Source organism: Eretmochelys imbricata, chromosome 4, assembly GCF_965152235.1.
Source record: "Eretmochelys imbricata isolate rEreImb1 chromosome 4, rEreImb1.hap1, whole genome shotgun sequence".
Lineage (NCBI taxonomy): Eukaryota > Metazoa > Chordata > Testudines > Cheloniidae > Eretmochelys > Eretmochelys imbricata.
In genome coordinates, this window is record NC_135575.1 from 59,070,048 (window position 1) to 59,097,506 (window position 27,459).

Here is a 27,459-nt window from a genome sequence, read left to right on the forward strand (position 1 = left end):
GAAGTCAGTGGGAGATCTGAGTGCATCTCTGAAACTCAGGTCACTTTTATGTAAGTATTTAACTTTAGACACCCTCATTTGAAAATTTTGAAAACTGACTCTCTGGGGCAGTTCCTGATTTCACTGGGGTTAATTTAGATTTACTCTGGTGCAACTGAAATTTGAATCGGACCCTACATGTCTGTTTGCCCCCAACATATTCCCTGCAAATATTTACTGTAGTAGCGTGAGATGCTAAATAATGTATCCTTGGCAAAGCATATAAAATGGGGATAACAATACCCTTGTGAGGAATGTTAAGTGTTGAGAACTAACACAATACTGATTCTAATCCCACACTAGCTTTATACTTCAATGGAAATAGCATAGGGTTGTTTTGGTGATTAATTAGTTAATGTTTGTAAAGTATTATATGTGATAATTGACTATAATGGAGTTACTCCCAATTTACTGTAGTATTAGTGAGAGTAGCATAGGGCCCAGTGGGATCGCACTGCTCAGAATGTATCCCATAAACTATACATTCCACATACGTTGTTGATATAGGATCTGTTCCTTAGAGCACTCTCTCACGATCTCACATTTCTACTTCAAAGTTTTACACTGAGGCAAATATCATTCCCACATCTTTTGGGAGATAAAATTATTTTTCCAGTGCTCAGACCCAAAACTTGATGGAGTTTTAAGTTTTTCAGTTTTGGGGTGCAGTTAAAGAAATATGAGGTAATAGCGCAATGTTATGTTCCATTTCAGATACAGATACTACTAAGTTACCCATGCTAATTGTGGATTATATAAATTTTTTAATTGTGCATCTTGTTTTCCATGGTGCAAAACTAAGCCAACATAGTTTTTGGAAGTGCTGCTTTGAGCCTGGCATCATTGCATTAACACATCATTTCTTATATTTGTGGACAAATTGTGTATCAAAGTTATCAACATTTTCAACTAGAACTTGAGGAAGTAAAGCAGAGAACAAAATAAGGAAGCCTTTACATAAGTAAAGGTTTCATTTGTTATTGCCAAATTAATTGGTCTTATTGTGCAAAACACAGAAACATGGGTTGGGGGTAAAATAACCATATTCATAAACATTATAACTATTATCATGTTAAAAGAAAAGGAGTACTTGTGGCACCTTAGAGACTAATACATTTATTAGAGTATAAGCTTTCGTGAGCTACAGCTCACTTCATAAGTAACAAGCTAAAAAACCCAACCCTCCAACCTCCTTTGTCATATTAAAAGCCTTGTTAAAATACAAAATAAATCTGAGATCTTACTGGAAAAGAAGTCTGAACATTGATTCAAACTCCAGTGAAATTCTATCTGAAAGGGAAGTCAAGACAAAGCATTGCTGCTTTAACTACTACTTCTCTAGAGCAATAGGTAGTTAAATATCTGAAAAAGTTATACATGGTCATTAATAAAACAGCTTTGTTTTATGCCTCAAGCCCCACAGTTGGTGTCAATTACACATACATCCTTGACTTCAAATGGCAGAACAATCAGAAAAACCCAGTGTTCCACATCTTTGGTCACTGTTGCTCCTCTAATCATCTTTTGTGGATGTTAACCCTGATTTAGGAACCATATGTTTGCTCCTTTTTGCAAGATTGTCCCTGCCTTTAACTGCATCTGTCTATTATGAAACCCTACCCATTACCCAGGCCCACACAGAAACTGGCCTGCATGGATCGTGAACTAAGGTTTAACTGTTTATACCCAGGGGGACAATACTGTTCATATGTGGAGAAGGTTTTTAGAGGCTGACAGACAGTGCCACACCAGTCTTTTACCCTTCAAAGGAAACACACATTTGTTGCAATTCCCTGTCAGGCATTTTTAAATTCTGGTTCATGCTGATGGCTACAGTCTGAGTCTTTTCTACACAGTGCCTGACTGTGACTAAGGCTATGTCTACAGTACTGCCTAATGTTGGGAAAACTTAGGTCACTCAGGGCTTTTTTTTCCCACTGAGTTTTTTACTCTTGCTCATGTCCCAGACAATGATTGTAAGGTGAAGGGTAAAGGTAAGGATCTCATCCCGTATGTGTAAGGTCTTATTTAGCCTTTGCTGCATACTGTACTGTGTGGAACACTAACTCCAGGTTATAGGCTTTCAAGTGGTAGCCAAGTTTTCAGTATCTATGCAGATGGGCAAGATTATGCCAATAAACCACAGCACTGAGTGGTCACCATAAATATCCTCCCAGCCACCAGCCAGCTGGCTGCAGCTGAGCTGACTTTTCTAGTGAGCAGTCATTGTGGTCTCTTCCCAAAAAAACCAGATCAATAGCAGAGAACCAATGTGGTTTAGTGGAGTTAGCACAGGATTGAAAGCAAGGGATTATTTCTATTCTAAATTTGATTCTGACAATAACTCGTTCTTTGTCCTTGGTCAAATCACTTCCCCTTTCTGCATTAGTTTCCCCTTCTGTAAAATGGGGATGGTAGTACTTAACTACAATAGGGTTGTTGTGATGATTACATAATGTTTGTTAACTTCTATATAAACAGGGAGGAGTGAGTAGGAGCAGATAGATGATTTTACCTCTGTATTCAGCATTGGTGAGACTTATACTGGAATACTGCTTACAGTTCTGATGTCTACATTTCAAAAAATTGGAGAGGGTGCAGGAAAAACGCACAAAAATAATTCAAAGCCTCGGGGAAAAGCCTTCCACTGAGACACTCTAAAAACTCTGTCAGTTCAGTTTATCAAACAGAAAATTAAGACTGACTTGATTACAGTGTAGAAGTATCTCTGCAGGAAGAAAATACCGGATACTAAAGGGCTCTTTATTCTAGTGGAGAAAGGCATAAGAACCATTGGCTGGAAGATGAAGTGAGGCAAATTCCAATCAGAAATAAGTCACACATTTTTAACAGTGAGGGTGATTAACCATTGGAACAAACTGCCAAGGATAGTGGTGGATTCTCCAACTCCTAATGTCTTCAAATGAAGACGGAATGCTTTTTTGGAGCATATACTTTAGCCAAACACAAACTACTGGGCAAACTATTAATGTAGGGGTACCCAGCTAAGTTCCCTGTAAGCTGTGCGGCTGCACAGGTGTGCAGTAGCCTATGAAGTGCCACGCAGGCGCTCAGGGAACCCATCCAGTCAGGACCTACCACGGCCGGGGGAGGGGTGGCCCAAACCCAATCCCAGCCCGGACCTGCTGCGACTGGGGCACCCCTTCCCCAGCCCCAATCTAGCTCCGGACCTGCCGTGACTGGGGCGCCCCTCCCGTGGCCCCAACCTAGCCCTGGCTCAGACCTGACGTGGCCAGAGGAGGGGTGCCTATCCCCCCAACACCCACACTCCGAACCCCTTAGCCCCACCCCCGACCCATGAATTTTATTATGTGCACCAATATAAAGGTGATATAACAAAATTCATTCCACACATGTGGGAAAAATTAGAGGGAACACTGATACCTGGGTTATATTTAAAGGTCTGTTATATACAGAAGATCAGACTAGATCAGTGGTGGGCAAACTTTTTGGCTCGAGGGCCACATCTGGGTATGGAAATTGTATGGCAGGCCATGAATGCTCACAAAATTGGGGCTTGGAGTGTGGGAGGGGGTCAGGTGTCCGGCTGGGGGTGCGGGCTCTGGGGTAGGGCCAAAAATGAGGAGTTCAAGGTGCGGGATGGGACTCTGGGCTAGGATAGAGGTTGGGATGCGGGGCGGGGCGGGGTTCAGCTGGGGTGCGGACTCTGGGGTGGGGCTGGGAATGAGGAGTTGGGGGTGCAGGAGCGTGCTTTGGGCTGTGACCAAGGGGTTTGGAGGGCAGGAGGGGGATCAGGGCTGGGGCACGGGCATGGGAGAGGGGTAGGGGTGCAGGTTCCGGGCAGTGCTTACCTCAAGCAGCTCCCGGAAGCAGAGGCATGTCACCCCTCTGGCTCCTACACAGAGGGGCAACCAGGCAGTTCTGCATGCTGCCCCGTCTGTAGGCACCGCCACTGCAGCTACCATTGGCCGCAGTTCCAGGCCAATGGGAGCTGCGGGGTTGGGGCGGGGGCAGTGTGCAGAGCTGGAGGGGGGACATGCCGCTGCTTCTGGGAGCCGTGTGGAGGCACGGCATGCACAGAGTGGGGCAAGCCCCAGACCCTGGCTCCCTGGCTGGACTGCTTGAGCAGGGCAAGCCCCAGACCCTGCTCCCCAGCAGGAGCTCGAGAGCTGGATTAAAATGTCTGAAGAGCCGGATGCGGCCCCTGGGCCGTAGTTTGCCCACCCCTGGACTAGATGATTTCATGGTTCCTTGTGGTCTTAAACTCTATGAATCTAAAAGCATTATATACATGCCAAATAGTAGGGAGGACTGGTTAGAGGCAATGAAGACCAAGTGAGGATAAATAATTAAGACTGTGTAGAGTAAAAGAAAGTAGAGAGCACAGGAGAAGGACAGCAAGGGATGGACACAATATGATATAGGAGCAAGCAAGTGGGTAAACAACATAATAGGAAAGCTAAAGATTGAAAAGAAAGAAGATGGGGCTTTTCAAAGAATAGAGAGAATAACAAATGCAGAAAAAGAGAAAAGAAAACAATCCGGAGATGAATAGAATGTGTTGGACATTAATGGCGAGAAAAAGAAAATAAAAACAAAAGAAAAAGAAAAGTCAGAAAACACACACATGGCTTTTAGGTTGGGGAATTTAATGCACTGTATTATGCTCCTTTGTTTTATTATACTTCCCTGATATACATACTATATTTCTGTAAGTTTGAAGGCATCAAACTCTGCAACATTTTCACACACCTAATCATAGGCCATTGGAGGCTAGACAAAGATCCTGTGTATTAAATAGTTCATAGTACACACTCTTGTAAAATTAAAGTACCACTATTTTACTGAAGTTATCCTCGTACCAATTGAGTACAGCTGACCGTATAATTTCTGTATGAAAATGTATTCAACAAATTCTGATAATCAAATTATTAAATTTCTTCTTTATTTGAAATTATTCACATTCAATAAATAATTCTTGGTCTGATGAGTCGTTTGAATTGTGAGCTGCAAAAATCATAACTGAATATGCATGACCCAATTCTCCACTGCCCTCCCTCTTGTATAGTGATTTACAGCTGTGCAAAAGGGTTGTAAAACATGACCAAATCTGAATAATAGTTTACCTTGCAGAAGTGTAACTGACGGCACAAAGTGTGGGGAAGTAGAGAATCAGGTTCACAACTTGCAATTCGCTCAGTTACAAAAGTTACATGAGTAACTAACAGCACGAACTTCAGATAGTGTAGTTGACTGTAATTTGCAGTTCACAATTACACAATATTGGTTATATACATCATCCAATTGGGGAACTGAAATGATATCACATGACTGAATGAGAATTTTACAACCAAACATACAATTCAAAGTTCAGTTTCTATGAATATTCATGTACATGTGCTGAAATGATCCTGCTAGTAAAATTCAAGCACTTGAAATTTTTTCACAAAACAACATTGAAAAGGGTCAAAGATGTGATCAAACAAACTTGATTTTGAAAGTGAATAAATATTACGGCAACATTTCTTTCACTATTCAGTCAGCTCTGTTACTGAGGGTAACGTCTTAAATCATTCAAATACAGTTTGCTCAGTTAGATGATCTTATAGCTCTGTCTCATATGCCCTCCAGGGACTGAGCGATCACCTGAAACTCTTAGGGCATTCTCAGAGCATAGGAATACATTTAAAATAAGGTTTTTTTGAGTTTTTCCTCCCTCCACCCCACAAGTCTAAAATGGCCTAGGCTGTTTTAATAGCTTATATAACTTAAGCCTAAGAGCCTTTCCCCAGCATGTCTTGCAAGTATGCTGTATGACCCGGCAGTATACACCAGAGAGAGAGATTCTAGTGTGTATACTATTAAATTGATGAAAAACTGAGCACTTTGCACCTTACCACTTTTATATTCTCTGCTATTATTCTACAGTCCTGCTGTCCAATAGTTTTCCTCTGAGAGTAAGGGCCCAATCCTGCATCCATTGATTCAGTCTATTTCCCAAACATCCTTGCTGTATGAGACTGAATTCATAAGCTGTATGAGACATGAATTCATCACATTAATGAGACTGTATATGGAACATACGCCAGGCCCTACAATGACTAATAACGTCTCCCATTGGTATTTTTACTGTGTCAGTGGGCCCATATTCATATTGTACATAACTATTGCGTAAGGAGTTGGACAGTATTTCTAGCATTCCTATTTTGTTTTCCAAACTTCAGAAAAATGCTTCTTCAACAGACAGTATGATAAACCCATCTGGAATTACTATACTATATTTATTTATTACTATTTTGGGGAAGTAAACAAACAAATTAAGCATAAACAGTTTGCAAAGCGGAACTGAACAGATTAAAGAATTCTGCCCACCAGGCCACTTTAGATTATTACAGGGGGACAATATACTGTTTGATGAAGTCCAGCTTTTGACATTGCACTGCCTTTGCTAACCTGTTACAAATGCTAAGTATATGTGAATTGCTGCTGCCAGAGAACCACAGCCTGTTTCTGAAAAATAACCTCTTTATTTTTAAATGGATAACGTTATGGAAAAGAGTGTACTGTTTTTAGCATGGATTTTATTTTCAGACTTTCTTACCCTGTGCTGCAGTTTCTCATAGGAAAAGTGATGTAGGTACTGAGACTGAACTGACATGCTGTCAATAGCACTATCTAGCACCCTTACTATTTGTATTCTGAGGCCAGGCTAGAAATTGCCCCATACTATAAAACCCAGTATTTTTAGCATTTAAAATATATGGAAGATCGCACTTTAAGCAGAGTAAACAAAACACACGTATTTTCCTGCTTGTGATGAGTTTGTCTGTTTTTTTTTTCCCAGTAGTTTAGTCCAGGAAGATTGACAACCCTACTCTGGATATAAAATATTAGTTAACTGCCTGCAGATACAGTGCTGCCCTATGTAAACATTTGCATTCAGCTGTTTACCACCAGCCATCTGATCTGTTCCACAATGCTGCTGGTGGCATTATGGGTGGCAGGTTTCCTGGATGAATAGGGTCCTCTGTTATCACATAGGTAACACAGATCTCAGGCTGCCATTCTGAGGGAGTTTAAGGAATCGAGAACCATTCCTGACATGTTAAGACAACCCAAGAGCTCTAGATCTTAATAAAGAAAATAGTCTGGAATGTCATGCTTATCTCTTTATTTTAGGTACAGAGCAGTTGCCTCCTGGAGTCGTGTTCAGGGAATTGGTATCCCCATGATCACTGCTATTGAAATTTTCTCCATTTGGATTCTCTCCTTTATATTGGCTATTCCAGAAGCAATTGGTTTTGTCATGATACCTTTCAAATACAAAGATGAAGATCATATTACCTGCATGCTCAATGCTACAAACAAGTTTATGATGGTATGTATAATTTTAAAGTAATCAAAGTTCCTTCTTTTGCAATCAACAGATTAGAATATAGACACTTGCAGGATGTCGGACTGAAAAGTGAAACAAAGCTTTATTTATCCATTAAAGTTTGAGACTCATAAAAAAAAGTAGATTAACTGGGATAGGGAACTTCAGTTTTAGTCATGAGTTCCCATATTCAGCCGCAGCTAATAAAAGTAAATCTGACCCCAAAGCATTATCCTTTGAAAGACTTGAAAGACTCGTGTGAGGACATGAATCCCAGGAGGCTGAGAGCATTAGGAAACATGTTTAAAATGCACATTTCCTGTAGAAAACTAGTTCCATGTGGACTTACAAGGCAAACAAAAGGATCCTTATTTCTCTTAAATCAGCCCAGTTTTGTACTTTGTAGTAAGATTCTTGCAGCTCAGATTCCTTAATTAATCATTTACAGACATCTTGCTGTAGGTTTTATAACTTGGACATGTCAATAAGTAAATGCTGCATACAGAGTCTACAAGTTGGTCAGGGTTGTGGGGGTATTTTTTGTTGTTCATTTGAACTTTTCTTTTCACACTCAGTAGTCCTCATGGGAGTTGTAGATAGTGAGGTGTTCCTTTTGAGCACAGAACAGGTCCATCATGGGTAACAGCAGTGCAAGTTTTCCTATATTCCCCTACCAAGATGCTTCAAGCATGACCTGGGGGAACGTCCTGGAGCAGGGAAAATAATTCCCTCTGTGTGTGTCTTCTCAGTCCTTGTCTCTCTGCCAAAAAGGTGACAAATGGCAATCTCCAAATGCCCAGCCCAGGCAGCAAAAATTTTAAAATGTGAGGCTTGACTCTCTTTTGGGTTTCTGCTACCAGAACCCAGGCTGTGCATCCCTAGTGGTGGAACTTCTGCCCACAGAGAATACAGCTATGCAAAGAGCCCACCATCCTCTCGTTCACATGCTGATGATGAGAAAAGAGCCAACTAACACAATTCAGAAAGTCAGCTGCGGAGGGAGTTTGGCCAATGCACGAGGGGTCTGTGCTGATTCATCATATGCCCTGAGTGGCTTTTCTAGGTGTGCTCCTATGAAGTCCCATCTGGAATGTAAAGTTGTTTCCCTCCCTCCCAATACCACCTCTCAGATCTCAGTTCTGGATTTTATTTTTGCAACAGGAGAAGCAGTAAGTTCACTAAAGTTTGACCTGGTTATATCCTAGCCAGTGGGGAGGTTCATTGGAAGGTGGGTGCACTGGGCTTTAAAACCCTACTTAACACCCAAAATCGTTCTAAAGGAGAAGTGCTATTGGGCCCATTTCTGAAAATCTTATCCTGACTAGTACTTTCTTACTAACAGTCCCACTGGCTTCAATAGGAATATTTGTGTGATAGTCAACATGCATGAAGGTTTCACAATCAGGCCTATGACCAGTGGTCCCTCCTTTCCTTCTACCTGTCCAAAGAGAAAGCGTTCCCTTAGTAACATATATTTTCTCTCATGTAACCCATGGCTGTACTGATGGAGTGGATAAAAAATCAACCTCATTAAATTGATGTCAATTAATTTGCAATATAGCTTTGATTTTGTTCCTTTTCAGAAACTGAGCATTGTTCAGAAGTATACGTAAACAAGATCTCAGACCTCTGACTTCTTTCTATAGTAGTTTAGGAGACACATAATCCTCCATTATTAACATCATGATATTTTGGTGTGGGAACTGTGATGTTACAAGTAAGATCACATCCATTAGGAATAAAGAAGCTACGGGAAAGAGTTTGAGAAAGAAGGGGGTGGTCCCCTTTCACACACATCTGGCTCAGCAACTAATAACCTAGAGACAGGAAGTATTTAAAATGTCATATTTCAATGGAGAGTTTTGGTGATTAAAACAGCTCTTCTTTAAAAAGGGAAAATAGAATACAGCATGTCCTCAAGTGTGCAAATATAGCTGCCAACAGAGGAATAAAATATGTAAATGTTTTGTCAAACGTAATATGCCTCCTAAATCACTACCAGCAGTTTACGTAGCAAAATACTGGGAAGTTATTGTTGGGCCTGATTTCCTGTCATGAAAGTCACATAGCACGCGTATCAGGTAAATAAAAGGTAAAACTAACCAGGCAGCTGAAGCCATTGGAAGCAGCCAGTCTTAAGCTTCACATTTTCCAGACAAACACACATTAAGTGGCCTCTATCTGCCCACTACATAAGCACACCAACTAGTAATCTATCCACTGATAGCTGAGGATGATTACACTTACAAGACATTTTTAACCTGCCCATTTTGGAATCCAAAACAGTTTACAGGAGCCTTAAAAGGTAAATTACTTTTGCTGAGAAAGGCTCTTATCAAGACCTGTTATCCTAGAGGTTTCATATGCAGTTTAGTGTTTGTGTTATTATTGGGACTTAGGAGTCAACCTGCAGCTTGTTTCAATGTGTCAAGTCAGTTGTGTGGTAAGCGTTGAGCACTGATTTACATGAATTAGTATAAATACCCAGCAAGCACTTCCTCAAGCAGCAATTTCCAACCCAAGACAGATAGTAACAAAGTTATAGACAGGTTATCACCAGGGTAAATTGAATGTTTATGCTGCCACCAAATGCCTGTTTTATCTCTATAAAGTATTCAAGGCTAAAGGTCATCTCCCTGATTCCTCTATATTAAATATAGAAATAGCATGGTAATCAAGGGCGTAATATGCTAGGTGTAAAGCTTGGTGAAAGAATACCTTGTAACTACTCAGTTTAGCATAAGGGATGTGTTTAGTCACACCATTATGGAGATTAAAATACAGGTTTATGACTAATTCAAACCCTTTAAAACTTCGGGCTAATTAACAAGTGATGATAAATCAGGAGTAGGAATTAGATATATTTATCTAGTTCCCTGAGAAATGTCTTGATGATGCCTCAGAAAAAATCTTCTGCAAACAGTCAGAATCCTACTCCACCACAAACACATCTTAGAAGGAACAAGAATGCACAAAGTTCACTCCAGTTAATAGGCTCAGAAGAACGACTATCAACCACCACATGTTCAGTTATATTTCTGTTGTCTGTTGCATTGCATTTGGAAAAAAATCATTCTCTTTTTTTTCTCATCTTCAGTTTTACAAAAACGCAAAGGATTGGTGGCTGTTTGGATTTTATTTCTGCGTGCCACTTGCATGTACGGCTGTCTTTTACACACTAATGACTTGTGAAATGTTAAACAGAAGGAACAGCAATTTGAGAATTGCCCTCAGTGAACATCTTAAGCAGGTAAATATTAGGGAATCCAATGTTGGGAAAACACTGCTGCTGTGTCTGCAGTTAGTTTATAAACATTTCAAAACAGGTTTTAATAAAATAAATTCCAGAAATAGAAAGTGAGGTTACCGGTGACTTCTGACCATGAGGTATTCAACCAAACCCAGAACACAAGAGTAATTTATAGACTAGGTAGATATTGGAGATTGCATGTTATTTCCTTTCCTAAGAAAGTGTGAGAGTCTTGCTCACCCTCTCTTTAACCTTAAATCTCTACTGGCTAAATTACTTGGAATGCTGCTACAAAGATTTGGCAAAAATATGTTTTCTGAATTTTTGCCCATGAACATAAAGCTCTGCTGGTCCTTTCCTGGTCCTCAGCTGAATACTTTACATTTCTTGCAAAGAGCTAGAGCTAGGGATCATGCATCCTGGTTATAAACCCTTTGGCCTTGTCTATACTAGACTTTTTGCGGAAATCACCCTTTGTTGTACTGGTGGTAGAAACAGTAAGAGTGCTAGTGTAGACAGGGTTCGGGGTGCCATCAGCATTTTTACCACTCTCTCATCTCTTCTTACTCTGAACAGTTTTAGATAGTGATAAAAACACCCATGTCTTGTTTACACTGATGTTCCCATCATTGCAACCACGAGTGGCAAAAAGAAGTCTAGTGTAAACACTGATTACGGTGCAAAGTCACTCACAGTAATATCAGACTGTACTTTGCTTGGTTTGCAGCTCTTTTCTAGATTACCTTCTGGACTGCTGTTTTAAAACCTTCAGGCAAGTCCCTGCAATTATGGTCTGAGAGGAGGCTGCAACTGCTACCTCACCCCCTCAAATCCTGACCCTCTGTCTACAGCTGTGAATGACCCTCTAAAGGCTGTACCTGTGCAGTCTCACTGCACAAGGGGGAGTGCTAGGACTTATACCCTGTTCATAATACAAAGTCAGCTCTATGAGAGTGCTCTCCACAGCTGTGCTTGAAAGGGGATAGAGCCAGAGTCAGGCGGCCCAAAGGAAAGACTATATCCTCCACCATGCAGATTTCAGACTCCTTCCACCACTTCCCCCTTGCTGTGATCTCCAAAACTCAGCCAAGATGGATTTGTGCCTCAGTTTATAAAAATGTGTCCTTTCAATTGTCACTTTTGCTCTCTCACTTTCTCCCCTTCCTCACATTAATGCTTAATTGTGCTCATGGCAGCAGCAGCCCCATTCTTAGCACAGAAATCAAAGTTACATCAGATTTCATATTTTGATAACTGCTATTACAAGAAAGAAGCAATAATAATATTAAGTCATATTTGGAGATTAACTGGAGTTACGTGGCTGAAAATTGTAACGACAGAGGCTTAACCTGCATGTTGTACTCCAGTGGCAGTTGCAGAGGCAACAGCTATATTCTCAACCCCCGCACAATTCCTTTCACTAACCCACACCTGTTGGACAAGACGTGTGCATTGACAAGGTGAAACCATTTGTAAAGGCCTGAGCCTGTAGTCTTTGCTCATCAAAAACTCCCACTCAGTGTAATAGTTGTCCCTGAATAAACATGAGTTTTGCATGAGCAAAGACTGCAGGATTGGGCACAAGAAATCTTAAGTGCATGCTTTTATCTAGACTGCCTATTTTTGTGCTGCTATCACTTCCCTGCCCTTACATGTGCAATGTGACTGACATGTATCAGTAATCTTTTTCTTTGCTTTCTTCCTTCAGCGTCGAGAAGTTGCAAAGACAGTTTTCTGTCTGGTAGTGATTTTTGCCCTTTGCTGGTTTCCTCTCCATTTGAGCCGAATTTTGAAGAAAATGGTATACAATGAATTGGACCCTAACAGATGTGAACTGTTCAGGTATTGTATCTTCTTACCTCAACCATTTAGAATGAAAAAATATAGGGTGATATGTTACTTAGAGTTTAATGTGATTGCTCATGCAGCTGTGAGAACTGGTAACTTAAGCAGTCAGAGCCAGACACTAGAAGGTTATAACTGCTGACTCTTCCATTTTCTGATTCTTCCATTATATCCTTCAGTTTTAGGGGATTCCATTCCAATGAGGTTTCATGATAGAGCAGAATTTGGACCACTGCCATTATTTGTTCACCTTCCTCTCATTTTTCCAAACTGGAATGTCTGACTAGCTATTTCAGACAGGCCTTTGCTGACACATTGCCTATGCTAGAAGAAGATCAGTATAGACAGTAGAGAATTGGCCTGTGCATCAGAGAAAAGTATTCATGTGCTATGCTTATGCCCCTACTATGTGTAAAGAGTTGTAATTATTTTACTTTCTTTTTCGTTGCCTAGTTTCTTGTTGCCACTGGATTACATCAGCATTAACCTGGCAACCATGAATTCTTGTATAAACCCCATAGCTCTCTATTTTGTGAGCAAGAAGTTTAAAAACTGTTTCCAGGTAAGACTTCTGGCATGAGACATTTTTATGTAGATGTCCCGCAGACATGCTCCATTAATGTACTTAATGATAAATAAAGGTATTTATAAAGTTTAAGGAAGAGCATGTAAAGGTATGAAGTTATCTAATTTATTAGCTAGAAGGTCACATAGTACATATACTAGACTGAGAGCTGGAACTATCCATGCAGTGTTGACACTAAACCGGTAAAACAGAATTTTGACAAACTCCACCAAGGCAAACATTCAGTGATCTATGCATGTACATCTTAGGTACTGTCTACCCACTTAATGCGCATACATGGAGTGGAATTAATTTGATCACATTTCTCCCAATATTAGCATCTATTTAGAATGATGAATATGTCTGGCCGAAATCCCAATCTGCCTGTAATCAGGAAACCACACTTTGGCTCAAATTTTCAAATTTGGAAGCCCAAAGTTAGGAAACTAAACCCAAACTCTGGAAGTTATAAAAGTGGAATGGCTTTCAGAGTTGCTGGACAGCTGTATAGTCCATTTTTCACAAGAACTCAAAATGGACACCTGAAAACTTTGGGCTAAAGTAACCTGCTTTACTTATCACACTGTGCCTCCAGATTGCTGTTGTCGGTGTTTCCTAAAGTACCCATTCACAACAAAAGTAGTAAAGTGAGAGAGAAGATGAGAGTGAAGAGCACAGTAGAAAGAAGTAGAATGGTGGGGTGGGGACTGTGAAACCAGCTGACCCTTTAAAATATGTATTGTTTCCTTAGCTGTTAGGATTTCGCTTCCCCCGCTAATTCTTCCCTGTTTGTGAGGAGCAGGTCAAGAAGAGCTCTGCCCCTAGTTGGTTCCTCCAGCACTTGCACCAGGAAATTGTCCCCTACACTTTCCAAAAATTTCCTGGATTGTCTGTGCACTGCGGTATTGCTCTCCCAGCAGATATCGGGGTGACTGAAGTCCCCCATGAGAACCAGGGCCTGTGATCTTGTAACTTCTGTTAGTTGCATGAAGGAAGCCTCGTCCACCTCATCCCCCTGGCTGGTGGTCTATAGCAGACTCCCACCACGACATCACCCTTGTTCCTCAAACTTCTAAACCTAATCCAGAGACAACTCAGGTTTTTCTGCAGTTTCATACTGGAGCTCTGAGCAGTCATACTAATCTCTTACATACAATGCAACTCCCCCTACCTTTTCTGTCCTGCCTGTCCTTCCTGAACAGTTTATATCCATCCATGACAGTACTCCAGTCACGTGAGTTATCCCACCAAGTCTCTGTTATTCCAATCACATCATAATTCCTTGATTGTGCCAGGACTTCCAGTTCTCCCTGCTTGTTTCCCAGGCTTCTTGCATTTGTGTATAGGCACTTAAGATAACTTGCTGATCATCCTACTTTCTCAGTATGAGGCAGGAGTCCTCCCCTCTTGTGCTCCACTGCTTGTGCTTCCTCCTGGTATCCCACTTTCCCACTTACCTCAGGGCTTTGGTCTCCTTCCCCCAGTGAACTTAGTTTAAAGCCCTCCTCACTAGGTTAGCCAGCCTGCTTGTGAAGATGCTCTTCCCTCTCTTCGTTAGGTGGAGCCCATCTCTGCCTACCAATCCTTCTTCTTGGAACACCATTCCATGGTCAAAGAATCCAAAGCCTTCTCTCCAACACCACCTGCATAGCCATTCGTGGAATTCCACAATTCGACAGTCTCTACCCAGGCCTGATTTTCTATGAGTCTATGATTATAAGTAAAGGAAAGAAAGCAAACCTGCCAATGTGTGACCCAAGCCAATGAATCATGTGACAAATGGTTACAATGTGGAACACATGTGTTTTGTTCAGCATTACATGCACTAATTTAGAGGGGGTTTTTAGGATACTTCCACACTGTATGAATGAAATAAAACCAAGTTTGCAAGCGGTTACAAATTGCGGGGGGTTGCAAGAGCGATCCCTGCCCAGGGTGCTTGGGGACTGGTGGGTTTGTGGAAAGGATCTTTGCCTGGACCTCTCATTGGATACCTGGAGAAATGGCGCTGGAAATAGAGTTGGACCTACCCAGCTGCCTCCAATATAATTAATTCAGTCCCTCTGCCTGCCCCAATACAATTAGTTCAGGCCAGCCCCCACCCCTGTCAGACAATTAATTTATGCCTCTCATCCCCTCACTACAACCCACCCCCATATCTCCCATACCAAAAACAATAAATTCAATCCACTCTCCCATGTTACAATTAAATTATTCCCCTATCTGAGTATCAATACAATTATTTTACATCCCAACCCACAAATACGCAATACAGTTAACTTGAGTCTAGCTCTGCCTATCTGCAAAGCTCTTTTGCTGCTATGTCCCGGAGAGGTCACTAGTCCTGCTATTGCTGCTGGAATCCCAGTCCTCATTCCCCTTCCCTCTCCAGAGCAGTCAGAAATCCCAGCTGCCTAGGATCAGACTTTGTATTTCATGAAAGGGGGAGAAAGCCTGAGGGAGCAGGTTGTGCTGTTGCACTTTTCAAAAGAGGTAATGGAGACTCCCAGCGGGTGCAGAATCCAGCAGCATAGGCTTGAGTCATCATCCTCACCATTCCCCTGGCTAAAAAAAAAAAAGTATGCTCCTGCTCTTACTCTCTCTGCTTCTTAGAAAGGATAGGAGGAAAGAAGAAGGAGGGAAAGAAAGGCAGAGGATGAGGATCTAAAGGTTTCCTCTTGTTTTCCTCACCCCCGCCAGTCTGCTACTACTAGTCCTTGTCTTGGAACACTGCCGTAGTTTGCAGGACTGGAAGGGATGATTTGCTGTAGTGTGGAATGTATCACCCAATGCATTACACTTCAGAAGTGTGGTGGGATCTCAACTTGCACACCTTAGTCAGGCAAAATTCCCATTCAGTGAAGTGAAAATTTTGTCTAAATAAGGAGTGTAAGATCAGGCCTTAATTTTGTGGCATAGAGATGGGCAATTACAGAATCACCTGCATTTTTAAGGCCAAACTCTGCCTATGTGCAGCTCCCACTTCTTCACTTGGAATCTTATGCACACATCTGAAGACAGAATATAGTTCTATAGAGAGTTGCTAGATTTATGTTATTTCGAACCCTTTTTCTTTCCAGTCATGTCTCTGCTGTTGCTGCTACCAGTCCAAAAGTCTAGTGACGTCAGTGCCAATGAATGGAACAAGCATTCAGTGGAAAAACCATGAACTAAATAACCACAATACAGATCGAAGCAGCCATAAGGACAGCATAAACTGAGACTGAAGGACACTGAGACCACTTCAGAATCCAGGAGGAAAAAAATGTCACATGAAAGCTGTTTAAACAGGAAATCCACTGAGTGTTCCACAAAATATGATCCATTCAGAAGTTCTTTGCCCTTCTACCTAATTTCAGAGGTGATTTAATGGATTTACTATAAATTTAAAGATCTGCAAATTGGGATCCTCTTGACAATGTTGCTGTCTCTGAAAATTACATCACCTTCTTATGAAAATGAAAGTCTCACACAGCACTGTGCAGGATGTTTGCAGTCTTTGACCCAAGCAGGAAGTGTCCCGTATGTACCTGGACCTAGCCATCTTTTTACTTGATGGCCGATTAGAATTAGTCACCATGGGATTTTCAGAAGATGTTGAATATGGAATCTGTGAGGATATAGTTTATCTCTGTCTTTTTGCCACTTTTTAAAGGAAACATTTAACTGAGTGGTGAATATATTCTGTATAAAAGTATGTTTAGCATGAATTTTAAAAGCTTTTATCTGGAAATGTGTCAGTCCACACCTGTATTTTATTTACTTAATTTTACAGAATGAGACAATCCATTAGCTGGGAAATTAGAATTTCACTATTCAAAGATAGGAATAGACCATCTAAAAATAGCACCAACATTAGGCACTTATAGCACAGACTGATACCAAAAGCAGGGTATTATAATGTGCTATTTATTCTAACCCTCTTTACAAAATAAACATATATTTTTCTATATCAGCAAAAGAGCAATCATTTGTAAAAGAGAATCTTGAAGCACATTTATAATTAGCCAGTCATGTTTATCTCTTAGGCTTGTTATTCTGCAGAGACTGTATCTGTTTTGGATTGAAATTGAAGTGGAATGCAGCAATATCAATGGAACACAGTAAAGTGTTACAAAAAGTGTCCAAAACTGTTCCTAGAAGATGGTCACTAAATTACAGATATGCAGAATACTGCTTACAAATTGTGGACCTGAAGTTTAAGTCCATGTGGGCAAAACTCCTGTTGGAGTCCATAGGAGTTGTGCATGCATATGTTCTGAAGCGTGTGTGTGTGTGTGTGTGTGTGTGTGTGTGTGAGAGAGAGAGAGAGAGAGAGAGAGATGCTTACAAAGTTCAAACATTTAAAATGAGTTTGATGTTTTTATTGGGGTTATTAACCATATAAATGCAACTGACAATATAATGTATAGATGCTATTGCTCGCATACATGTAAACATGTGACATAACTTTTTCTTTGTTATTGTCAACTTTTTGGTTACATGGCATGAAAATCATTGTCTGGCTCTTACATTTGCTGATTAGGTCGCATTTTACTAAATAGTGGAATGAAATATAGCACTATCATATACAATATGCCTGCTGCAGAAATCTGCCATAAGATTTATAGCATCTGTTTTGCCAGGTTGAAAGGTAATAGCCACAGCTACACAATGTAGTTCTTAACATCCAGTTGTGTTTCAAGTGGAAGACATGAGCCTGCACATTATTCACAAAGTCAAAATATTAAGTGACTACAGTGACTTCCACTGCACAATTTCTCAAATGTTTACATGCACAGTGTATATTAAAAAACTGCTCCGTAAATTACTTTATGTATTTTTGTGTGCTTTGTCTTTATGGCATATTTGCATGTCTATATACACACACATATGAATGTGTGCTAATATATTAAAAACTTAAATATAATCTGACAATGCTCTGTAATGGTGCTCAAGAGCATGCTATTGAATGAGACCTGGATGAATTTCTTTCAAAACAGTCTATCACCCAAACTGTATCAATAATCAGAGGGAACAAGTAATGATAATTCTCTGAGAGTTTTGGCATAGTGGAGTTTCTCTGTACTCTGACATCACCAATGCCACAGTGACTGAATGCATTTTGATGTGACAAAGTTCAACATGAATTGATGTCTCTAGTAAACTCTGTTCTCTTGACCTATACTCCCTTATTTACGATGTCTATCCTGCAGTGAGAGATCTGATTGCCCCTTGTGTAGACACATCCATGCTAGCTCCAGTTTAGCTAGTGTGGCCAATTGCAGTGAAGGTATGGCAGAGTGGGCTCTACAAGCTTGTCCATCTCCCACTGTTTTCATTTTTACTGTAACTTTGTAACTGTATTATTTGTTTCTTATAGCATTGTGGGATACAGTTTGCATGAAGACATGATACAAAATCAAACTCTATAGAATTATATACAAGCAAAGATTTCTGCTTGAATATTCCGCAATTTCCTCAAGGCATGACAAACATTTTCATTAGAAGACACACTCAGGCCGCATACTAACATTGCCCTGATTCCTTCAAGGGAAGCTGCCATTCAAAACTTGGATCAGCAATTATCCCTAATTTACACTCCTCAGCCTGCCAAAGACTCAACAAGGGCAATTATCTTCAAAATGTGAGTGCGTGAAGCAGCATAAAAGATTTATAAAAACAGAAACCACCATAACTACCACCCCAAACTATATAGAAAAAAAATCATGGAATGTTTATAATGCTGATATAAAATAAACACAGTACAGTGTGGGCAAAGGGAAAGAAAAACGGATCTAAAATGTAGGTTACCTGCACTTTCTCTACAGGAAGACGAAACAAAATGACCTCTGAGACTCCACCTACAGTCAGCAAGACTCTATGCAGACGTGATTGCTGCCAAAATCAATTGCTTCTTGATTTACACTTCTGCAGTCTCATAGGTTACAGTAGCTACTGTTACTCTCGGGTTGTTGTTCTGTCTAAAAATACTGTTTCTAAATTCCAAATTCCTCTGGGCCTTTACAAACATTAAACTGTAGCTCTGTATTTTTCCAGTTCTGTCCATCTTTTACTTGCAACCAGTGAAGTAAGGTAAAGATCATGATGCTCAGGTTTTGTTTACCTGTAAGATTTGGTCATAGCCAGACACCACAAAACTCAAGTAGTCCCAGTGTGACTTGATCAGATTTTCAGCATAGGATACTGTGAACCTTCTCACAAGCTGTCCATATAGTAGTAGCCACTTTCCACTTTTAGACACTAAAGATTAATACCTCCAGCTTTCCTTCCCTCTTTCAAAAAGGCTTCTCCTTGCTGCTTACAAAGCACACTGTCTAAGAGCCCCCTGCACATACAAACACACAGCTCTATGCCAGTAGTGACACGAAATCACTGAGCTGGAAAAGCACTGTACATAAGGGCATGTAAAAGGACACACCAAGCGTTTCACTCTGCTTCTAGAATTCTTATCCTCTGTGCTGCCTCACCACATCTTTTAGAACTGAAGTCAGAAGTGTCAACAGGAGGATAGAGTTGGCCTGGGAACAAATTGCTCCAGTTTGAAAAGGCTGCATACTGTAGTACTGTTGGAAATGCCGATTTAGAAGTAAAGCAAACTGCATACACAGTGTCAGAACAGTGCCACTTTAGATTCATGGAAGTAACCTGAAAAGTTTGTTTCTGCACTTTATTTATTTCATTGTGCACTGCAAGCCATTGCATGGTATTTGATTATGTTGTACTGCCTGTGCATCAACAGAATGTATATCACATCCCTCCTGCAATTGTTACCAAGAGCTGCAAATCCAATTCTCCTTGTCCCTTATATTAAAATGAAAGTATTGCATTACATGTATTCCTGCTAATACACAATTCAGCAAAACAGGTAGGAGTCTCTCTCTCTCTGTCTCAAATATTTTCTGCTCTTTAGTAATCTAAAAATATTGTATAAATAAAATCAGCCTATGGTAATTCAATACCATAGGTCAAAATAAATTTCTAGGAGATTATAAAATGTATTTGCTATTCAAGGGATCAATTTCTAGTATATTAAAATACTAATATCTACAGTTAGAAGAAAGCTACCTATGTTAGCTGCTACATATTGTAGTTAAAAATATACATTTGAAAGGTCTCTACTGGAGCTGTGTGAGTAACTGATTTTTCAGTTTGGTGGCCAAACTAGGAAAAAAATTGTTTTGGGTAAAACAAACGTTTTGTTTAGCTCCAAATGATACATTTCATTTTGTTCTCAGGTTTTTCACTTTTTCAAAAATAAAACTGCACTAAAATTCAAGTTATTTCCAATCAACAAATAGAAACATTTGATTTTTGTTTCAACATTTTCAAACTTTTCATTTTTCTGGAATTTTTGTTGTTTTTTTGCATTTTTTGGCATAAAGTGGGGGTGGTGAGTTGCACAAAAAATGTTGCCCAGCTCTAGTCTGCATATGCTTATATAAACCTATAACACTACACAATCAACACACTTCATAACTCCAAAGCAGCTCAATTATCCAAGTCTATTAATAAAGCATTATTCTACGCAGTGAACACATGACATTCAGGAACGCTCACACTCTATTCCTTTTGAAATTTTATACAATCATATTTATTAATTGCTTAATAAAGATTTCAAAAGGAACAAGAGTCACTGGTTATGGCTCACATGCACAAGACTCTCCTGCCCTCTCATTACTCATTTCCATGCCACTGACACCTCATATCTCATTTCCCAGATCCACCACCCCACCTTCTTATTTCAGGGCCTCTCTGACACTTTTCTCACCACTCTATTCCCAAGCCCACCACACCCAGTGATTTCAGGTCACATAGGCTAGCCACCTACCCCAGGTCACCCCAAGGTGCTGAAGGAATTAGCTGAAGAAATCTTGGTGCCACTGACAATAATATTTGCAAACTCATGGATGACAGAAGAGGTCCCAGAAGACTGGAGAAGGGCTAACGTAGTGCCCATCTTTAAAAAGGGGGGAAAAGAGGAGCTATAGATCAATCGGCCTGACCTAGGTACCTGGGAAGCTACTAGAGCAATACATAAAACATTTAGTTTGTGAACCTGGAGGATGAAGGGTGATCATTGGCATCCAGCATGGATTTACTAGAACAAATCATGCCAAACCAGCTTGATTCCCTTCTTTCACAGGGTAACTGGCTTGGTGGATAGGGGGAATGTGGTGGACATAATATAGCTGGACTTTAGCAAGGCTGTTGACACAGTCCCACATGAAATTCTGATAAGTTAGCTGGAGAAATGCAGGCTCAATGGAATTACCATTAAGTGGATACATAATTGGTTAAACAACCACAAACAAAGAGTGGAATGAATGAAATGATGTCAGATTGGAGGGAGGTCTCAAGTGGGGTTCCACAGGGATCTGTTCTGGGTCCGGTGTCATGTAACATCTTTATTAATGACCTGGATGTAGGAACAGAGAGCAAACTGATCAAATTTGCAGCAAACACAAAGTTGACAGTGTGGGGCTGCCAAGACTTTAGAGGATAGAGCTAAAATTCCGAGGGATTTTGATACATTGGAGAACTGGACTAGAGATAATAAAATGAAATTCAACAAAGACAAATGTAAGGTTCTACACTTAGGGAAGAAAAAACAAATGCACAAATGCAGGATGGGGGATAACTGGCTTGGAGCAGCACTGCTGAGAAGGATCTGGGAGTTGTGGTGGATGACAACTTCATCATGAGTCAACAATGCAATTCTACTGCAAAAAAAGCAAATGCAATTTTAGGCTGCATTAGCAGAGGCATAGCATGCAAGTCTCAGGAAGTGATAGTACCACTCTACTCAGCACTGATTAGGCCTCAGCTGGAGTACTGTGATCAGTTTTGGTCAACAATGTATAGTGAGGATGTAGCTAAACTGGAAAGGATCCAGAGGTGAGTGACAAAGATGATCAAAGGGATGGAACGCAAGCCATATGAGAAAAGGCTGAAGGAGCTGGGTATGTTTAGTTTGGAAAAGAGGAGATTAAGGGGGGGACATGATAGAGATCTTCAAATACTTGAAAGGCTGTCATAAAAAGATGGAGAAAAGTTGTTCTCTCTTGCCACAGAGAGGAACACAAGAGGCAATGGGTTCAAACTACAGCATAGCAGATTTAGATTAAATCTCAGGAAAAACTTCCTAACTGTATGAAGAGTAGGACAATGGAACAGACTGCCTAGGGAGGTTGTGGAAGCTTCTTCACTGAAAGTTTTCAAAAGAAGGCTGGATAGCCATCTGATGGCTTAGACACAGCAAATCCTGTATCTTGGCAAGGGATTAGACTATATGACCCTTCTAATCCTATGGTTCTATGATTCTATGATTTTAGGGCCTATTAGCCCCACCCTAGGCAGAGGTCTCTGTACAATCTCCAGATAGCAGCAGTTGAACAAGTTGAGACTCCTCTCCTAAACTGCAAAGCAAGGAGGCAACAGCTACAGCTATAGTCATGGGACAAGAGAAGGGACCGCCCATGTGAACAATGTCAACAGCAGCTACAGCAAGCAGGGTCACTGACAAACCTCTTACCTAGATCATAGAATTCATCCTCCAATGCTGCTGTTTCAGAAACATACAAACAAACCTAGTCCAACTCATTTCTTGCCCTTCCATTTATCCCCTGAATCTCATACTCAAACATAGTAATATCACATACTTTTTCTGAGCATTCAGTTAATGTACCAGTGTTATGTCCAGGGCTTCTTAAATTAGTCATAGGAAACCAAAGAGAAAAGGGAAAGAAGGAATTACACCTTTGAATTGTGTTCTGTTAGAATAAAGTACAGATAAAGTCAGTTGCCCAAGATATGAATAGAGAGAAACTCAACACTATTAAGCTCTACCAAAGCAGCTTTTAAACTGGGATTCTTTGATACTTTTACTAAGGTTTCCCTAGGAGTTCAGAATCAACGCCTGCAGTTTGGTTATCTACAGTAAGTTATCAACATTCTGTCAAACTTCAGTCAGTCAAATGAACATTTCACTTGTGAATTTCACTAAATAATTAAAACTACCAAACCTTTGGTCTAATGACTGAAAATTAGGATCAGGCATTTGGTCAAATGACTGAAGTTACTCACTGAATAAAACCGCCATAAGACTAAACAGTAAAATCCAGTGCATACTGTCAGGAGAATGGCATCCAGTAACTGCAAGTGCCATGTGATTTAGTATCACTACATGACAGAATGACCAATATGTTCCTGTCCATTCTGGCACCCAATAAGTCCATGCAGTAATTAATGTATGATAGGGTTACTTTTTCATTTTTGCTAACTGTGTGCTGCCCATACAAGTGGCCTAGAGAAGTAGCTTCCTTTCAGCTCCACTCTACACCATATTGTTGCAATAGCTGTTACATATCACTAGTAGCCCAGAGACAATCCTCATTAATAGTCCAGGCAAGTTGGGAAACTCTGGCCATCATTGTCATTTATGGCTACAGAGTCCATAATTTTCCACATCCTGGAACTGTGCAGAAGTCATAGGAAAGATACTGTACTTTTAAAACCTTTATTTCAGAATAAAGTTAATTACGAAACAGATTTATGTAGTCACTACCCCATAGCCCCACGTGGATTAAAATTAAATTTACAAAAACCAGGGCAATATTCATGTCCTTGAAGTGGATTAGTGGGCAAAGTTGGCAAATAAGCAGCTTTACAACTGCATGTGCAAGTTCAGTGGCAAGTACAGGTAGAGGAATGCACAACTTTGCCACAGTGGGCTACCTATGACCTCTTTAAGCATAAAATCATTGTACAGTGAAGAGAAAATACCAGGATCCAATAAGGAAGGTATAACTCACAATCTTCATTTTAAAATTAAAAGTTCTGATACCCTACTATGTAAACAACTCAAATTTGGTTAACCCAACCCCCCCTTTTTTTTAAACCAGTTCAGCAATTGGGAACTCACCCTATAGAACACTGGTGGAAATATCCCATCTCATTCCAATTTGCTAGACATAGAGGGAACCAAGGTTTAAGCTCTTGTAAATATTAAAAGAGACCTCCTCCTGTACAGTGCCTCTGAACAAAGTTCATGTCATTTCTTGTTTTGTTTGGTTTTAAATAGTTACAAAAATATCAATAAAGCATCCATCTTTATGGTCTGTGGTATACTGCAATGTAGAAGCACCAATAAATCACATGACCAGAAAAGTCACATATTCTTAGGATCAGTTTTTAAACAGAAAAGTAATATATGACTCTGGGGACAGATGAATACTACTGTTTGTCACTGGCAGGGGAAATTTACTGATTTCTTCCAGGAAAAGTAACTACTGTCCCTGCCAACATCACTTTTCCCAATTCAGCCAGGATTAAAAAATGAGATTAGACTTTTATATGGACAATGAGAACATCCACAGTTAAATTAGCTATGATAAAAAAATAAGGGATATAAATCCTCATGCTTCAGGACATAAGCCAACTATTAACTTCCTGTGATTAGGAAGAAATTTCCTCTATGGACAAGCACATAAGTGTCCAGTACAGGATTCTTCTACTTTCCTCTGAAGCATCTAGTATTGGCCATTGTCAGAGACAAGATATTGAACAGTGTGGATCACTAATCTGATGGTAGTTCCTGTATTCTGATCCATTTGTGACTTGTCATTAGAGCTGGTCAAATATTATTTTCAAATGCATTATTCAACTAACATTGTCTTTCTTGTACCTGATAAATTATCTGATTAATAACTTTAACAGTATTCAACCAGTCCCCATATCTAACTCACCTTTACCGCAGTGGAAACACAATGGTTCCAATGCCAAGGAGCCCTTCCCCTCAGAGGAAAATGCTGGATTTGTCCCTTTTTGTGAACATTTGCACAAATGAGATTTTCTTTGCACAGTTGTTTAGGGAATGGTTATTCTTCATGCAAATACCTTTTATTCGCATAAAAAACAAGCTCTTTGTGTCTGAACTAAGGTATTACCTGTTCTGATTGTTTAAAAAGTGTCAGTTATTCAGTCAGAGCGCAGGAACAATGCCATGTGACTTAAATGACCAGTCACATACCACAAATAGTAATTAGTTTATGTGAACAGTTCATAGACAGCCAAAAGTCTAAACTTTGTTCATATAAGCTTTTGCTAAGCAAGAAAAAATAGTGAATACATGCATAAAAATCAGTCTGTTTTAACAATTCACAAGACAAAAAAAAATGACTACTATCCTAAGGTAACTTATTCACAATTAATAGTTTGATCACTGCTACCTAATTTATAAAAGATTATTATCAACAACGTATTTAGTACAAAACCCAGCTGAACAATGATCAGACCCATTTCCAAGACTTCCAAACTCTTTGGGCCATAAATGGCCTAAAATAGTATATCAACTGTATCCTTGTTTTGTGTTGCATAACTAATTTATTTTTTCCAGATAGGGAACATATTACATTTTTAAATCTTTTCTATTTGGAAATGATCAGCCAAAAAAACCATAAAAAAGTCAGCGGGGTTCAGCCAATCTAGCTGCATTTGTTCAAGATATTTTCATTTTCTTACACAAAGAGCTGCATGCAACCACACTGAATGACATAATTAGCCACATGAGAGATGGAGGGGGGAAGCATGCTGCACCCCTTAAAGGAGGGTCACAGATTTCTCTCCAAAGCCTGCATTATCATGAAGCCCCAGGAGGCACTGTAGCATTTATATTCCTCAGGTAAAGGGTATGGGTCTGATCCTGGAACCCTTACTCACATGAGTAGCCCTTACTTATGCAAATCATCCCATAAACATCACTAGGACTAGTCGTGAGAAGAAGGATTGCAAGATCAGGCTTCAGTATTTGCTGTTGCAGGGGATATAACCTGCTCTATTCCTGAAGCACTTGATACACAAACGAAAAAAAAGCATCTCAGTGGGGTTTTATCCTGTTTTACCACTTCAATTCTGTTGATATAGACCTGACCTCTGGGTTTGGCATCCTTTCAGTTTCCCTATTAAATGTATACAGCACTTTCTGAAAGTTTCATCTCCTGTGGCCGATTATATATTTAGCTGTTCCAAAGATGTGTTATGTAGGCTTTGGGAAAATACAGTTTACACTAACTAAACATTGCATGAGAACTGAAATGTACAGTCATTCCCACTCTGCAGCTTTTACCATGTGTAAGTGATCTCATAAACCTTGCTTTGTATGCAAGGAAAATTGTCAAGTGGGGAAAGAATTATGCCACACAGAAAATGGCGCTTCCTATGAATTAACCAAACTGACACACTTCTTACCATATGCCACAGAGTTCTGCTATATACTTTTAAATAATCCTTGGAGTAAAATGGACCTCAGATAAGAACAGAATGTAAAGCAATGTTTCAATTGCTGGATAATTAACTGCCTTTTTCTCCATCCATTCTCCCAGTTGAATACAAATAGTTATTTTTTAATGGATTATCTGTTTATCTCTGATTTGAAAATATAATTTTAGATCTGCCCTGTGCATTGCTTTGCAACTATGCTGCCATTACAGTGTTTCCTACTATTGGCTAATATCGGCTAGATTGGTGAGGAGTAATTTATTTACTGTGGGTTCCAGGAGAAAATGGAAAGCCTTATCCTAACTAAATAAACAAACAATGCTGCTCTGGACCAATACTGAACTTTACGAACAGGGACTTTACAAAATGTATTCTAAGTGCTGCTGTGGTTAAAAAATTGCAATACAAATAACAATAAAATCTCTTTCTTTTTGTCTGAATAGTCTATATGCAGCAGAATAGGTGACAAGCTCTGCATTAAATTCAAACTCCTCAGCCTCAAGGCTTTCCCCCAGATTACAACTTGTCTCTCACATCTCCCATTACCTTCTCATTCTACCTGGGATTCATACCAAACCTGTCAGTGTGATATCTCAGCTCCTGCAGGGGCCTCAAACTCCACTAATTCCATGTCCTTTCACACAACTCTTCATTTTCTGTCCCACAGGCATTTCCATGCTGTCCCTCATGGCTGAAATGGCTCCCCAATCCTATACGTCTGAACAGTCTCCTCCTTCAAATCCCTCCTCAAAACTCTTTCCATTTTCTGTCCAACAATAATGCCTGCCATTGAAATTCTAGAGTTGCATTAAATTCCACCCCACCTTCCTCTTTTCTCCTCCAGCCCACCCCTGAAACACCCCTCTGCTAGGGCCAGCACAGAGCTCTCATCTTAATTCTACATCAACCAGGGAGGGCCCTTACTCTTGGGTGGCTGTTTCCATCCTCTTTAAGGCTCTTTTATGCTATCAAAATGGCATAAGGAGTCTTAGCGAATTTGGGCTTCATGTCTTTCTTTCCTCTGTAAAGCAACATATCAGAGAATCATAGAAATGTAAGACTGGAAGGGGCCTCGAGAGGTTCTCCAGCCCAGCCCCCTATGTATCCCTCTTAGACCATCCCTAA

General features: G+C 40.1%; 1 protein-coding gene across 2 annotated transcripts in view; it reads left to right on the plus strand.

The window, feature by feature from the left end:
* The window catches only part of EDNRA (endothelin receptor type A), a 34,973-nt gene extending 18,696 nt beyond the window's left edge, over positions 1–16,277 (plus strand). Inside the window, exons 3-7 of one of the 2 annotated variants that reach the window (XM_077814461.1) lie at positions 7,201–7,399; positions 10,494–10,646; positions 12,355–12,488; positions 12,945–13,053; positions 16,137–16,277. In XM_077814461.1, coding sequence (XP_077670587.1) covers positions 7,201–7,399; positions 10,494–10,646; positions 12,355–12,488; positions 12,945–13,053; positions 16,137–16,277 — 736 coding nt within the window. The remainder of the gene's footprint in view (positions 1–7,200; positions 7,400–10,493; positions 10,647–12,354; positions 12,489–12,944; positions 13,054–16,136) is intronic. The other variant, XM_077814462.1, reaches the window with a different exon arrangement.
* The last annotated feature ends 11,182 nt before the right edge of the window (positions 16,278–27,459 follow it).